This window comes from Capra hircus, chromosome 8, assembly GCF_001704415.2.
Source record: "Capra hircus breed San Clemente chromosome 8, ASM170441v1, whole genome shotgun sequence".
NCBI classification, from domain to species: Eukaryota; Metazoa; Chordata; class Mammalia; order Artiodactyla; family Bovidae; genus Capra; species Capra hircus.
Window position 1 is genome coordinate 110,582,403 of NC_030815.1, and position 17,081 is coordinate 110,599,483.

At 48.4% G+C, this 17,081-nt stretch overlaps 1 protein-coding gene across 1 annotated transcript in view; it reads right to left on the reverse strand.

Moving 5' to 3' along the window:
* The window catches only part of DCDC2C (doublecortin domain containing 2C), a 44,527-nt gene continuing 32,985 nt past the window's right edge, over positions 5,540-17,081 (reverse strand). The window contains exons 7-10 of the mRNA XM_018052787.1: positions 15,691-15,817; positions 12,928-13,028; positions 11,458-11,526; positions 5,540-5,644 (exon numbers count right to left, since the gene is read on the reverse strand). Of these exons, the coding sequence (XP_017908276.1) occupies positions 5,540-5,644; positions 11,458-11,526; positions 12,928-13,028; positions 15,691-15,817 (402 nt within the window). The remainder of the gene's footprint in view (positions 5,645-11,457; positions 11,527-12,927; positions 13,029-15,690; positions 15,818-17,081) is intronic.

Here is a 17,081-nt window from a genome sequence, read left to right on the forward strand (position 1 = left end):
CATTGATGACTTACACTTAGCCTTTGAAACTCCACTGCTGCTCAGTGCTAACCTTGACTCTTAGGGAAGGAATGAAACACTCAGCTGCAGTGACAAAGTGGTATCAAAATCATACAAGGGAAAAAATGGTAAAGATACTGGGCAGGCAACGAATTTCAAAAATCAGTTCATTCGGTCACAAAAATCCTGAGTCGGAGACAAGATAGATCAAACACTCCCCAGCGTTATCGGCATTTCTGGCAAAGGGAATTAAATGAAATCCCTCTGCCGATTGCCTGATAAAGCAGATAACAAGGGTAAGTTACTCTTTTGGATTCGGTGTGCATTGTATTTCAGCAAGATCCTTCAAAGGTGTTTTCATCAGTAGCTGCAGGCAATGGGAAATGCCTCACGTTCTGAGCCCACCACTTGTTAAGTGCGTTCAGTCACTTATATGTGATTTATGTCAATTGAGAGAAACTGCTACTTGATTTTTTTTTTAAGGTGTTTCGGTCTTATCACTCATTTTACCCTTGGAAACATATCAAGTCACTTTCCTGATCTGATCTCATCAGCCCACGCGGCCCACGTGAAGCAGAGCTGCACGCAACATTTCTTTCAAAACCCCTCATCCTAGGAGGTTTTGATCCACAGCATTATTTACTGTGGAGTCATAATAACAAGAAAACCAAAATTAAAAAAGAAATAAAAGCACGCAACATTCATCAATGATGGACAATTTCTGTTCTCCACTGCATCCAAATTACCCACAGCGTTCCATGTTTATTCCAATTTTCTTGTTATTATGACTCTACTGTTTGCAGTTTTCCATTTTTCAACCACAGGAAGACACTGAAGACTAAGAGCTATGAGAGGACCCCATCTTTCTCATCTCAGATTTTAGTTCTAGGAAGCCCAGCCTTGTTCAGCGAAGAATGTTTTGAACGACACACGCTCCTTGGCAGAGAAGAAGACAGCAGAAGTCAGGGCCTGACGGAAGGAACTGCCACCTCGCAGGAAAAAGAGAAGCCGGCACGCAAGAGAGAGCTGCGGAAAACCTGGAAAGCGCGCGCACACACAATAACTTGGGGGTAATCAGGGAAAAATGACAAGAGTGAAGTAGCATGCGTAATTGTTAAAAGAAAAGGGCGTTAAAGCGTAGTTGACGAGTTTCTTGGAAGAGGCACCTCATGAGTTGATTAGAGACACGCCTTTAGGGAAAGAGTGGACGGTCAGGCCAGAAGGGGAAACTTAGAAGTTAGACTTCTTCAGGGGAAGGATGGGGGTCTGCCTTCCCCTGAAAGGAAGAGAGGACGCGGGGAGGGAAGCCACCATCAGCGTCCTCCACGAGGCTGACGCTGAATGCTCACAGACGGCACGGCCAGGCCATCTGAAGATGCCCCTTTTTCTCACCTAGGCACTGCTTCCGAAAGTGAAAGTGAAGTCGCTCAGTCGTGTCCAACTCTTTGCGACCCCGTGGACTGTAGCCCACCAGGCTCCTCCGTCCATGGGATTCTCCAGGCAAGAATACTGGAGTGGGTTGCCATTTCCTACTCCAGGGGATCTTCCCAACCCAGGGATTGAACCCAGGTCTCCTGCATTGCAGGCAGACGTTTTAACCTCTGAGGCACCAGGGAAGCCTTACATTCTTGGATAAGAAGATTAAGCTCTGAGGTTCATTGCACGTGCAGAATCCAAGCCTTGCCCTGACGAGCTTACATTAATTCCAGCCTAGGGCAATAACCTACAGACAAAACGACCCTCTGTGCTGCCTTGTCAAATCAGACACCAGACAGCAGAGTCTCAGTTTAGGCTTGTGTTCTAAATGTTCCAATTTATAAACATCAAGATTTTAACAGAACAAGCAACACCCAGGTGTGTGTTATTTTTAAGTTTACATGTGTCCCAGGGAATAAATTTAAATAGATGTGAGCTCTAGTTATGTGTTGCTGGGTACCGTTTCTCTCTTGCTTTTCCAATGGGCTAGATTACAAATGCGTTAAAGTCAGACGAAATCTGCTATTTTTCATCACGGTGACAGCACTTAATGCTCCAGGGGTTTTGAGGTCTGGTCCAGCCTTGCCTTTAACACTCATCTGAAGGGACTTCAACCTGATCTAATCATACATAGTGAAAGGGAAAGTCACTCAGTCATGTCTGACTCTTTGCAACTCCATGGACTATATACTGCATGGAATTCTCCAGGCCGGAATACTGGAGTGGGTAGCCATTCCCTTTTCCAGGGGATCTTCCCAACCCAGGGATCAAAGGTCTCCTGCATTGCAGGTGGATTCTCTACCAGCTGAGCTATCAGGGAAGCCCACATACATAACGATGGCATAAAACATACAAAATGCATCTCTACATCTCATATGTTTTATGCGATAAAACATCTCATAAATCAATGAATATGTGTTAAAAATCTTATCTAGGAAGTGTTTTGTGATGGATAGCACACTTATCAAAGTATACTTGATTTTTGAGGCCTTTGGAAAACTTTTCACAATTATCATTTTGTCTCCTTACATGCTTTGCACCTAGAACCTGCCACTGTGGCAGCCAGTCTGGATGCCTGTCGGCCCAGAGTGCTCATGTGTTCTGATCACGTCCTACGAAGTGGAAACAAACCAGACCACCGACCTGCACGCCAGGGCGTCCGAGTGCCCTTTGCCGGGTTTGGCTTCAGTTATTATCAGCCGACGCAGGACGGACCAGAGTGATTTCACATCTATTTAAGGTTTTAAACTTTAGTTTCCATTTTTAATGTATTACTGGATAAATGATTCTATCCATTTAGAGTTGACCCTTGGAGGAGGGCTCAGGGGGCCAGTCCTGATGCAGATAAAAATCCCAGCGTAACTAGCAGTTGGCCCTCCGCATAGGGGGTCCCTCCCCGTCCAAGGGTCCACACCCGCAGCCCCACCCAGGGCTCCTGCAGTGGGGCGATATTTACTGCTGAACAGACTCGCATGTAAATAGACCCCTGCAGTTCAAGGGTCGACTGTACTTCCCTAAGACTCTCAATATTTCATTATAATCACAAATATATCCAGTGAAAAATCAATAAAATACTTATTCCAGTAAAAGAGAAGTAAAACTGCTGGCGTGAAATTAACTGATCAAAACAAATGACACCCAAGAGGATACCCAAGATGTGAAGCTAACGTTGTTCTGGAAGAATTCCATACAAGCGCCTGATTCGTCTGTCATTTTTGTGGGGGCAGGGTATTCTTTTTATATGAATGGCAGCTTTGCTCAAAATGTTTGCATTTATTCCAAATAAATAAAATCACCATTCTGAAGTATATCAAAAAAAAAAAAGTAAATTCTGATAATACCCTCAATACTGATTTATAGTACTTGTTAAAATAATACGTTTCTATTATCGGCAGAGTCATGGTTCCTTTAATATGCTACATAAAAAAATAAATGGAAAATAGTCTTAAGAATATACACAAAAGTGAAAACAGATTCTGAACAGGAATTCAATGTTTTCATTTTTTTCTATTTGTATCTGCTAATAATTCTACAAGAACACTGAACTCTTTATAATTTGGTAAAGTATTCTTAATTTTAAAACATGAGATAGCAGAGAAGAAGATTCAATTTAAAAATACAATTAATGCTAACTATGAGTAAGGCACTGTATGTGCCTGATGCTGACAAAAATGAAAATATAAAGTCAAATTCCCACTTCTAAGGACTTGAAACCTCTGCTAGAAACCGTGATGAGACTGGAGAATAACAGTAATAACTGCTATAATTAACTCTCAGCCCACTGTGTAAGGCTTTTTAAGAATAATTCTAATCTCCATACTGACTTCACAGGTTAGACATTCCCAGCTTTACAAACAAAGACGCTGGGGCTCAGGGAAGTGAAATCGTGTTCACGACACAGTTTATACACATTCAAGGTCTGCATTCTTCATCCACTGTGTTTGGTTAAACATCCTGATTAAAAGAGCAAGTAATAGCTACATCAAACGAATGGTGAATTTCCCAGAGAATCACCGGACACTGAAGGCCAAGTGGATGTGACTTCAGTTTTCGGGGATATCAGGGCAAACACAATGTGATCTTTTCTGCACAGACTGGCCACTGAGGGGTCTTTCCTAAGGACATTCCAAAGGACAGAATGCTGGATAAAACTGATCACACTGCTTTTAACGAGAAGGCTAAGAGAGGGAAAACCCAGTGCCCACTTTCCAACTGGAAACATGTGCTTTCGTTATTTAGCTTCAGTAGAAATCGCATAAACCTCATTTTAAACATAAATACACTTTTCGAGAACTTTCAAATCCACTGTGACAATTGATTCTTTCGAGGAAAGTAAACCTGTAAATGTCGATGAATGAATGGGGTTCAGAGAGGTAAAATTACTCAACAAAGGACACTTGCAAATTCACAGGCGCACTAAGACGGGCGTCTGGCGCCCTCTCACTCGGCTGCTCGCAGGAGCATGTTCACACGTGGAACTGCAGCTCGTGTGCGCCCTCTCCCTGGGCCTCTCACAGGAACATGTTCACACATGGAACTACAGCTCGTGTGTGCCTTCTCACTTGGCCTCTCACAGGAACATGTTCACACGTGGAACTGCAGCTCGTGTGTGCCCTCTCCCTGGGCCTCTCACAGGAACATGTTCACACGAGGAACCGCAGCTTGTGTGTGCCCTCTCCCCTGAAGCTGTCAGGATCCTCCCACAATTCGCTATTCCTGCTCATATACATAGAAAGCGTAGCATCGAGCACACTTTATCCACATAGTCACCAATCCCGGAGGCTGATTTGGTGATAAACTGCTGAAGAACAGGCTTGCAGCAGAGGAAGCTGAGGCTCTGAAACGTCAAGGGGTCCCAAGGTCACACGCGGTGAGTGGTGGATGAGCTGATGTGATGTCAAAGTTCAGGTGGCTTCCAGGTGCTGGTTTTGATTAGGCACCTTCCCAAATATTAGTATTTATGGCCCAGGTATTTTTTTATGGAGTGATGAGGAGACTAAGTGAACTTAGGAATAAGTAAATAAATTCTTACGTACTCAGACAAAAATCATTATGATCACGTAATCATTTAACAAATAACGAGGAGACCTTGACTCTACCTAGGACACTGTACTGGAGAGGAACGCCGTGGAGCCGGACGCGCCATCGCCCGCCACGGGGGGCCGGCTGCTCGGCCAGAGCCCTGCCTTCCCAGGGGCCATGAGCCTCGGGGTTTGGGAGCCTGTCCTCCCCTGATGTCCCCAGCCTGTGACTCGTTCATCCTGAGCCTGACAGCGTGGGGCATTCCTGGCTCCCTGGACAACCCCGGGGGGTGTCTCCAGGTGCCTGAAGGCAGATAACTCGGGGTTAGGGGAGGCGTCTCCTGATACATGACCCTAAAGGAGTCTTCCCTCCCCTGTTTTTTATCTGCTTTTACAGCAGATCCATCCACCTGCTTGAAATGTCTTCACATTTCCTTTCCTCTGAGTTAGTTTTCTGCCTCTAGGGAACAGCTATGGTGGATGATGGAGACACAGACGTTGTATTTCTAACAAGCACCTGACAAGGTTTGGGAATCCTTTGATTATCTAGTTAGGTCTGTCTTCAGAATAGGAAACACAAAGCTACAGAATCTGTTGGTACAAACCTTCCTTTCATTATCTTCATAAAGCTTTTCTTCTTCTTTTTCCTATTGTTAAAAAAATAAATAAAGCAATCAACTGTCCGCAAGGAGGATATTGTCAAATACACCCTTAATCTCCCAGACTCCTCTCACCCTTCTGGCTGGGCCAGATTCTTTCCTGTCACAAGTATCCCTCGGGAGTTGGGTCTAGGCCTTGACCATCCAGGCTACCACTGCTGGGATCCTCTTTCCCTTCCGTTTGGTCAGGCACTACCCCTTCTCCACTCTAAGCTCAGTTTTGTGTGCACCTTACTACATATTTTTACACAAAATACAGACTATCATATGCCCAGTCGCACCTTGATTTTTTCGCCTAATGCTCTGGAGCCCCCACGCTCAGCACACACGTGCCTCATTGTTTCCACAGCCGCAGTGTTTTCCATTGTATGGAAGAAGCATAAATTAATCAACCAACCCCAAAGGATGAATTTCTCATTTGTTTCTATTTCTGAGCATATTATATCTGTGGGATTTATTTATATCTGTGGGATATTTCTAGCTATGGGAATGATGGTTTAAAAACATGTGCAGACTTAATTTTTATAGGAAGAGCAAAATTCCCTTCCCAAAAGGCTGCACCATCTACCTTTGACCCTGTTAAGAAGCATTTCAACCCCCTTGTATCATCCCAGCCCTGGAAACTGTCAACCTGATTTTTAAAATAAACTCACCATTTCTTGTTTGTATTTCTTTAAGTAGGAATAACATTGATATATTTTCTTACATCTTTCGTTGATTTGTATTCTTCTCTGTGAAATTCCTGTCTCATTTACCTTTCTTTTATGGAATTATATTAATGACTTAATGAACTCTTTGTAAATTAAGAAAATTTGCCTTGCAAATAGTTTCTTCCATATTTTGGCTGACTTTTGACTTTATGGTATTTTCCGAAGAGGATTTAATCTTCACGTACAGAAAGGTCAAGGCTTCGGTGACTTCTTAAGCCGCAGTCTCTGGAGACTCACTGCATATCCGGCTTCATTTTTAGTTCTCTCTGTTGGGAATCACTTCTCGATCCCAGCTTGGCCACAGCCCTGCCTCTAGGCCAACTACACAATAAGCATCTACTGTGCTCAAGGTTCTTGATCAGATTCAAGACCAGTTACTCCTGCGTGCCGGGCGCTGTGAGCATTGTTAAGAATATAGTAAAATAAAGTCTTTCTTCACAAAACCTACTCTGTCAGAGGACACAGGACAAGCACTCAAATAACTCTCAGAAGAGCCAACCTGTGATCCAGATGGTGTAAGAAATACAAACGAAACGCCACTGGGGTCGTGGAGAAAGAGCCACCACCTCCTGCTGAAGGATCCAGAAAGCTTAATGAGGATGCTGGTTTTAGTAAGGAGCCTGGAGGGTGGGAGAAACTTGAATTGGCAGTGATGAGGTTGTTGTTTAGATACGACTTGTCCAGCTCTTTGTGATCCATGGGCTGCAGCACGCCAGGCCTCCCTGTCCATCACCAACTCCCGGAGTTCACTCAAACTCACGTCCATCGAGCAGGTGATGCCATCCAGCCATCTCATCCTCTGTCATCCCCTTCTCCTCCTGCCTTCAATCTTTCCCAGCATCAGGGTCTTTTCCAGTGAGTTGGCTCTTCGAATCAAGTGGCCAAAAGGCAGTAGAAAGTGCCAGAATAACCTCCATGGAGAGCACCCAAAGTATTAACGTCAACCTGTCTCCCTCCCCACTCCATGGATACACAAAATTATCCAGGACATGTTTAAACAGATAACCTTTTTGAAGGCAGGAAAAACTTTTAAAAAATCAATTGAAAGGTTGATAACCCATATCTCAGAGTTAGACATGAAGGCTTAGAGTCCCAGAGGCTGGACAACTCCTTTGCAAACCTACCTGCAGACCACTCTGAACTCTTCCCAGGGTGCAGAATTGCTGCCAGGCCAGAGAGCCCTAAACACATGGTCTGTGACTTCATCTTCACATTCCTTTGGAAAGGGACTGAATCTTTGCTAAACTTTTAGACAATGCTTTACAAATTTAGCAGGCAGCACTCGTTAAGAAGTCCTGCTTGCATGTGAAATGCCCTACAACGGATGTATCCAAACAGATCAGCCACGAGCAGAACGGGAGAGATTGCAGCCCACCTCGATTCTGACAGTTCTCAAGCACCCAGTTTAATTAAAAACATGTGTCAGGAACACAGCTTGAACTAGATAAAGGGGGAAAGTACACACATCATCTTGATAAATTCACAGAATATATTAGCTAGTTAACATTGTTAAGATCCCAACTTTTTAAGAAGGAAAATATTTTTAAAGTGTCGGGTGTGGGCAAAGTTGTCCTGACTGTAACTAACATATTTAAAGTGTCCTAAGGATGCAGCTGTGCTACACTGCAAATCCACTTCACACCCCTGAGCTCAATGGTCTGATGAATTAAGCACAAAATAAACAGTCAGAACAGCGAGGCTCACGCTATATATTAATATGCTTTATCCTAATGACTTTCAAAATGAAACAGAAACCCTTGTGATCCAACACCAGAAACATAATATGTATTTCTAAATATTGTTCATCAGTTCAGTTCAGTCACTCAGTCGTGTCCAACTCTTTGTGACCCCATGGACTGCAGCCCGCCAGGCTTTCTGTCCATCACTAACTCCTGGAGCCTACTCAAATTCATGTCCATCACATCGGGGATGCCATCCAACCATCTCATCCTCCGTCATCCCCTTCTCTTCCTGCCCCCAATCCCTCCCAGCATCAGGGTCTTTTCCAATGAGTCAGTTCCTCGCATTAGGTGGCCAAGGTATTAGAGTTTCAGCTTCAACATCAGTCCTTCCAATGAATATTCAAGACTGATCTCCTTTAGGATGGACTGGTTGGATCTCCTTGCAGTCCAAGGGACTCTCAAGAGTCTTCTCCAACACCACAGTTCAAAAGCATCAATTCTTCGGCACTCACCTTTCTTTATAGTCCAACTCTCACGTCCATACACGACTACTGGAAAAACCATAGCTTTGACTAGACAGACCTTTGTTGGCAAAGTAATGTCTCTGCTTTTTAATATGCTTTCTAGGTTGGTCATAGCTTTTCTTGTGTTTTGTTCATAACAATATGCCATCCTACAGCTTAGCGCGGTCACTACCATTTTATCCCAGGATCACACAGTTCGGTTTGAGCAACTGAGTCACAGGCAAGGTGAAGCAATTCCACAGAATTTATGAAGCACCTGTTGTGCATAAGACACTGTCTTAGACTCCATACAGGGTGCATATCAGCCCCTCAGGATTTCACGGTCAGTTTGGGGAGGGTGGTCAGGCCAGAAGCCACATGCCTAAGGAACCTATACATCCAACATCGAATAAACATCACAAGGGCGATTTTTCAAATGAACAAATAAATGCAGTGCCAAGAGAAACCCCAGTCCACTGAGAGCAGGTAGGTCACGCAGCCTCTCGGCCAGGAAGTGTGGAGTATCACTTCTTTTCATTAGTGTTACCAGCTACTGCAGTGCTTATACAATGCTTGCTCTCCTTGTGATCCCATAAGAACGTGGGCTAGATTTCAGGGCTGACAACCTTCAACCTCAGAGGCCTTTCACACCAGTGGGGTTTTTGATCATCTCGTGCTGGAGCCAAGACCAGTCGTGAGCACCCGACAGGACTGAGGCATCCGCAGCCTCGCACACGAGGAAGCCAGCACCCAGCGCCACAGAGCGCCCGTCCTGGAAGCCTGGTGCATGGAGTGGGCCCTCCGAGGGGCGGGACGCAACCAGCCCGCTCACTGGGGAGGAGAGACCGACTCTAGAGCATTCGAAACAGGGTTCAGAGCCCAGCACCCTGCTTCCTGACTGCCGGCGTGGTAGACTCACTCACATCTCCGTCTCGCTGGGTTTGATTCTATAAAGCGGGGCTGGTGCCACCTGGAAGAGTCACGTGTGGCTGAGGTGGGATGCGAGTCCCAGCACCGTGCCCGCCCCCCCAGACAGAGCTCCATGGAGATACGTCGGCCCCATCCAGCCCTTCTGCATGACTTAAGTCATCCTGTTTGGGCTCCTTATCACCTTCCTGCCCCAAAGCTCAGGTTCTTAGCCCAGATATGAACAAACGAGGTGCTTGTATTTGCCATTACTCCAGTGATATTGCTGGCACTGAGAAAGTCACTTTGATACGTGCTAAGCAATTGTCTCTTATCTGAAGTCAGCGGTTAATACACAAGTTGCCCCGGAGGCCAGAGGAGATGTATCTACAGAACAAGTCAGTAAGGCAGAGATGGATTCCGACAGTGTGCAGACCTCCAGGCGACGGCACAAACTCAGCGCAGATGAAACACGGATGCCGCGTTCCCGCTAAACCACAACATTCCGTTACTCCGCGACTGGATCCTACCAGTGCCCTTTCCTCCAGGGCCCCAAGGCAAGCAGGAGACCCCTGGCCCCTGGTCACCCAGCGCCCTGGGACCAAAGCCCTCCCACCCCAGACACAGCCTTACACTCGTCACCCACCGTGAGCATCCTCGTAAACACCCCCCACCTGCATCTGAAAGGCTTCCCTAAGTGTCTGGACATAGCGTGTCTTTCCCTGAATGCTGCCTCCTGATCAGAAAGTTAAGACTGTAAGGAAGGAAAAAGGATCATTTGAAAGATTATTCCCTCTAGCCGTCTGTCTCAGATCATAACCTTGCTCAGGTTGAAAAACCTGAACCAGCTTCCTGAGGACCCACGTCCTTTCCCACAAACACCCCTTTCCACGACGTGCAAGAACCAGGGGCCGACTCTGGCTCCAGCACCTCGCAGTCCCCCACCTTGGAGTCACTGCTCCCCCTTCCCACGCGTGGAGCCTGGACACTGCGGGGCCAGTTTCAGAGCGGGAGACGGTCACCTGCAGGGCCATCATACTGAGGACTGGCTCATATTCTGTCATCAGAACACACTCGGACGCTATACCCCGCGTGTGTTACACAACCTCCTGCCTGGGACCAAGAAGTTAAGAAGCCACCTTAAAAAAAAATCTAGGGATAGAATGTTTAAAACAAATTCCCAAAATCTGTTTCTCAGCTCCATGGACTGTACATTTAAAGAGAATTTTGTCTTGAATGTTCTCACTGCACACACACGTCTCTGTTGATCAGCTAGATTATGGTGACCATTTCAGAGTCGAAAACAATCAAATTGTTCACCTTAAAAATAGACAGTCTTTAGTTGTCAAATATATCTCGATTAAAAAAGTTAAAATAGAAGGGCATCAGTTTTGCTTTCCCAGTACACACATTTCATACAGATCAGTCACATAATCTTATCACTTACTGCAGGAAGAAACAGGCTGCGTGCACTGATGGCAGATCTGAAGGATCTGGACGGGAAAGGGAGAAAGCCCAAGCCAGGCAGAGCATGCTGAGCGAGCTCACGCTGCCACTGCAGAGCCTGTGCCGCACGCAACCTCAGCCAAGACTTGTTACACCACACAGACACCCCGCAAAACCGATGCCCCGGGGTCCTCAGAACAACAGAGCCTCCCACACCGGCTGCCACGGCTCCCCTCCCCTTCACCCCTCCTAAAGACGCATCTTGAGGGTCGTTGGGGGAAAAGCTCTTCAGTCTGTGACCAGAAATACAGCAAAGGGCAATTAGGGTCACTGTGGAACCATGAACAGTACGTGCAGTTTCTGACACACAAGAGACCTGGGTGGGTACAGCCCACCCGGAAGACACACACTCTGGTCCAACGATTCTACCCTGGGGAGACTTGGCTCTCCGACCCTTGCCCATCCAATGGGCGCTCCACCCAGCATGTTACAAGGATGAAGAGGTGCCGTAGACTCAGGCTAGGTGGTACGAAACAAACGTTGAATTAACTCACCCTGTTGCCTTCAAAATCAGACGTGTGTCTGTGTGTCTCTTCAGCATCTTTGACGATCTCGGCGGGTCTCTGGGGAGAAAATACACCACACGCTGGGTTTAGTCACAGTCAACCAGCGTCACGGTCCTTCCAAGCCGCAAAGAGCGGATGAAGCCCTGTGACCTCCTGACGCTTGTATGGGCAGAGATGAAAGCCACCCTTTATCCCACAGAGGTTTCTTCACACCCAGGATGGAATCTGCTCCATTTTTACCTTTGGCTGTGCCAAAGAATGCCAACCTCTGTAATAAAATTGCTGGGGAAAAATGTTAAGAAACACTGCAAATGCCCTTTGGGTCAAAAGGAGAGACTGGTCCCTGCAGACCCTCTGCAATTCCCAGGGTACCCGTGGGGACCCTGAACAGCACACTCCTCCGGGTCCAAGAGACTGCCTGGCCCTGCTCGCTCCAAGGCCGTGGGCACACTGCTCTGTGTGGGCACCTTCCTGGTGGTCAAGGCTTGTTGGCAAAAGGCAACAAGCTGCTGCAGTTGGTGCCCTGGGGCCCCTCTCCGCTCTGAAAATCGTGTATTCTGGGGTCAAAATCAAAGGCTCCCCCCAGAGATTCTGGGGCAGATGAGGGCCTCCCAAAGTCAGCCAGCCAGCAGACTCCAACCCCTGGTGCTCCCACGACCTCAGAGGCAGAAAGGGCACATGGTCAAGTGCACACTGGCCTTTGAGGCCTCTGCCTGGACACGTCGTGTGTCGTCGGGGATGACAGCTCATGTAGCCACGCCTGACTTAAAGTGAGGGGACAAGTGACCCAACTGATGCTAGTGCTGAGCCCTGAGGGCCCGACAGCTCCTGCCAGCTGGTCCTGGACGGGCAGCCCTTGGCTTCTGCTCTTGTGCAGGAGCCTGGCCTCGAGGTCAGCCCCTCGGCCAGCTCATCTGTCCGCTCTTCTCCTCCGGGGGCCACGCAGGGCTTCCCTGGATGGGACACTTCCACTGACGTCACTCGGTGCCCGTGCTGACCGGCTCAGTGATGCCACCTCACCACAGGGACAGGAGGCGGAGGCTGGAGAGCCGGAAGCTAGGAAGGGACAGATCCCTGGTTCCCGACCACAGGGTCTGAAGACATCACTCATCCCGTCTCTCCGCCAGTGATTGCTAGAAGCCTCCTACCTGCCAGGCCCTCTGCTGGGAACAGGGGCTACACAAGTAAGTAACGCAGACCATCCCACTGGTGTGGAGCTTGCAGCTTAGCGGGGAAAAGACAGGAACCAAAAAACGACAAGGCGGAGCATGCAGTCACAAGCCTAGACGGCTGACCAGAGGGTCCTGGTAGCAGGAGATTCTTGGGGGAAAGATGAGCAGGCAAATGTGAGGCACAGGATCTGAAGGGTGTTAACCGCAGGGGGCAAAGAACATTCTAGAGGGGCCAGGGAGAGCTTGGGGGAGGGGCCGGGATGCAGGCGGGGGAAGGGCCACCCACCCTGTCCACAGGCAGCTCCAAGTGCACGTCTGGGGCCTCCTTGACTTCCGGGGCTTCTTGGGTCTCCTGGTTAGGAGTCTGCGCTTTAAACACGTCACCATCTGCAGGAAAATAACACAGTGGCTTCAAGCTGATGAGCGCTGGGCCTTTTCTGACCCAAACCAGAGCTTCAGCTCAGCTTCTCAGAGCCTCCTGTGTCTCTGTCGGGCCGCCTGGTTCAGGGACCACAGCCCTGCACACCACCTCCGCTTCCCCACTGCCCCGATTCTGCTTTAGGCCAGGTGCTGGGCTTGGTGTCCCTTGACATCCGCACTGTGTCCACAAAGGTCCCGGGCCCTGGGAGTCCAGGTCAGCCCTGTGTCCCACCCCTCATGGGCCTCAGGCCAGAGACAAACACAGTGAGTGTGCGACATGTGTGTGTCCGGCTCATTCAGCTAGAAACAAATGCAAAGAAGCTGCCAGACATCAGCATCAGACTTTAAGGACACGCAGATGTACGCCTTCAAAACATATTCAAGAACTGGGTTTAACCAGGCAGGGGTTGAGGCTGTATATTTGAGCCACTCAACTGAATTGGCAGATAAAATCATGTAATTAGCATTACAATGGGATGAGTTATAAGCTTACAAAATCCCAAGACTCTTGAAAAGCTTATCCTCATCCTGATCAAAAGCAACAGACGACAGCAAAGAGAAAGCAGTGGCCCAGGCAGTTCCTCCAACATCCAAGGAGACACAGATGCGGCCGCCGACGGGCTTGTGATCCAAAGTGGGAGGCTGTGATCGCAGCCCATCCCGTTCCTTGGTCGAGAGTCCTGGACCGTCCCCCACGGCCCCGTTCTTGCCCTCTCCAGCCCCCGGCCGAGAAGAGCCACCCCCACACCCTGGGCTGGAGGCTGAGGTGCAGAAGAGGAGAGGAAAGAGGCAGGACCCACCGTGTCCCAGAGGTTCCTCTAGCTGTGCCTTTGATATTAACACTCACGGCAGTCCTCAAACAGACCCAGAGGGCCCCCTGCAGACATAGAGTGTTCCCAGGCCCCCCGCTCCAGCAGGGTGACAGCCTAGGACACCACACTCCTCCCAGAGGGAGGGCGTGCCTTGCGCCTGGCCACCCGGGCCACGCCCACAGGGTATGCATTCCCAAGAAAGGCTTTACTCAGTGGTTAAATTTTCTATTGCCACTAATATATTACAGAGTTTCGGGTCATAAAGGTTCAACAGGCTCCGTGATGGCCTCAGAGGGCCGCTCAGTTCCAGATGACCTCGGTGCTCATGCATCTGCCTGGCCTGCCAGGCTGCAAGCTCCGCGGGTGGACAGAGTGCGTCTGGACACCCCTGCATGCCCAGACCAGAGCCTGGTGCACCGCAGGACGATGCCTTGTCCTGGGATGGGGAGCACGGGGGCGGTGGCGGGGGGACAGCCAGAGGAAGACGTCAGGGAAACAGAAAACACTACAGCTTGAAGCAAACACAGGCAGCTAAGAAGCAGCGAGCAAAGAGGAGAAAACCGAGGTCGTCTTGTGTGGTACCGAGAGCCGAGGGAGAGGACAGCTTTAAGAGAAAGGACTTTCGAACTTGTCAGATGCTGTGGAGAAGGCAAGGGGACCCCTGCCTCCAGCCACTCTCTTCTCTCTCCATAGCCAGCCACGGGACTGGGTCTCCTAAGCATCCATCACACCTACAGGGAACACGGCCACAGAAGCACCTTCTTCAGCGCCTGGACCCCCATCAAAGCTAATATCGGTAGTAACAGGAGCACGAATAATACTAGCAATGATAGTGTTAACAGGAATAGTAACACTAATAACAGTAACAGTAGCAGTAGTAACAGTAGTAACAGCAGTGCTAACAATGGTAGTAACTATAGCACTAATCATGGCAGTATCAGCAGCACTAACAGTAACAGCAGCAATGACGGTAGTAACAGGCCAGTAGTAGTAGTAAAAATAGCACCAGTAACAGCCGTAACAGTAGCGCTGACAGTAACAGTGATACTAACAGTAGCACTAACAATAGTGGTACCAGTAGTACTAACAGCGGTAGTAACAGTACTACTAATAACAGTAGTAACAGTAGCAGTAACGGCCGTAGTAACAGTCGTGCTAACAGCAGTAGTAACAGGCCAGTAGCAGCAGCAGCAGCAGTAACCGCCGCCGCAGTCGCACGGCCAGGAACCCCGATGGTGGCGCTGACGGAGGGGTAGCCCCCCGCGGGACCCCGGTCCCCCTGCTGGTACTATCGGCAGTGATACCGAGGGTACCAGCGGCTGTAGTTTTGGAATAGCGCTAAAACTAGGAGTGGACTGCAAGGAGTATCCTTTAAATTATCTGCTTTTAGAATCACTTCTGAAATTCAGTCTTTTAAAGTCTCTCACACTCCAAACGGTTCAGACGGCTTTTACGCTCACATTTCCCTCAAAAGGCTGACACGCTTGCTGGCTGTTCTCTGTGTCAATGGCCCTTCAGGGAGAACATGCCCACCCTGACGTCCAGACAGACGACAGAATGAGTTCTAAGTCCTGTGTTCATCTTGGGCTTCCTGACAGGAGAAGCCCACGGTCCTCAACCGTGGAATTTTGCTTTTTCACTCCCCTCACCACAGCCCTACCGCTAACCGATGTATTAATAAGTCAGACAGTTACAGTCAGGATTTTAAATCAGATCGTTGTCAGTCACATCTCTGCAGGATGAAATTGGTCTGGAAAAGCAATGATAGTGTTGGCAGCATTCTGAATTGCCAGCAGCCGCACGGAATTGCACCTTACCTGCCCCACTCTGGATTAAAGGTTCTGCCTTTGGTTTCTGTTTTCCTTCTTTGGCATAAAACACAGAATCCTGTGCTTTGGGTGAAACGCTGTCCTGTTTATGAGTGTCTTTCACCTTGGGATCCTCCTAAGGTACAAACAAAGAATAATAAGCACGTTAGGATGGATGTGTGCACACCATCTAATTGGTTATTCTGATAAGAGCCGGGGAAAGTGCACGCTCCTCAGGTGATCTGTGGGAGAGGACCCAGGCACCTCCAAGAGGCCCCCCTTCTCACAGCACCTGGACCATGCCGTCACTACGTTTCTCTGCTGTAAAGTGGTGAAAATACTCTCCCTCCTCCGAGGAACACCAGGGGCAGCACCTCGGCAGGAAGGGAAGTGGTTCTCTGCCCAGATGAAGGGGCTGTGCGCCTGCGGGAGGAAGGCCTGTGTGGGGCGGGGGGCAGGTCTGCAGGGGTCGCTGGGGCTCTAGAGACACTCCTGCTAGCCTCCGAAAAAGTGCTTCAGCAACAACCACCAAATGGCCGCCACTGGACCCTCAGGGCAGGATGGAGCACCTCTAATAAAAAAAAAAAGAAATGCCTGGGAGGTGTGTTCAGGTTACAACTGAGGGGACCTCAGATTCCTAAAAAAAAAAAAAAAACAAAAAACAAACACCCAAAAAACTATAAACTATAATAACAAAGCATAACCAGATTACAGTGTGAGATGAGCTCATTCTGAGCACCATTCCAATCCTACCCCATCTTTACATACAAACCACCTTTTTCAGTTCTCCGTTATTCCTTCTTTACTGAAGTATTTGGAAGTGAAGACAAAACTATCATCTGAACCTGAGCGTTGCATCCCCAGGCTGCCGGAAGACGGCAACAAGCACTGCCTGACTGTCCTGTGATGCTGTGTGGACCTGACCTCGTCAGCCTGCAAATGTCAGCTCCAGAGCATTGATCTCACGCTGAACTTCACAGTCTGGACCCGGTTATTAAAGTGCGGGTGTCGGGCGCCCACACACACTCACACTTGGGTTCCAGTGCTGTGCTCGGTTCTACTATTTGCTTACCAACACTTGGGTTTTATGGCCAAAGAGAAACAGGTAATATTAACATTCTGATTGTGGATATGATATAAATACAATGCTCAGTAACTGTTTACCAATATTTCATGGAGACTTGCACCATATAATATCATTTTAGTATACAAACCCGATTTTAAGTGTTTGTTAGAGTAACCACACTTCTCTGGAAGGTACAGATACCGTCTTAGGAAGACACATGCATGTGTCCTAAGTCACTCAGTGTGTCTGATTCTTTGTGACTCTATGGAACGTAGCCTGCCAGGCTCCTCTGTCCTTGGGATTCTCCAGGCAGGCATACTGGAGTGGGCTGCCA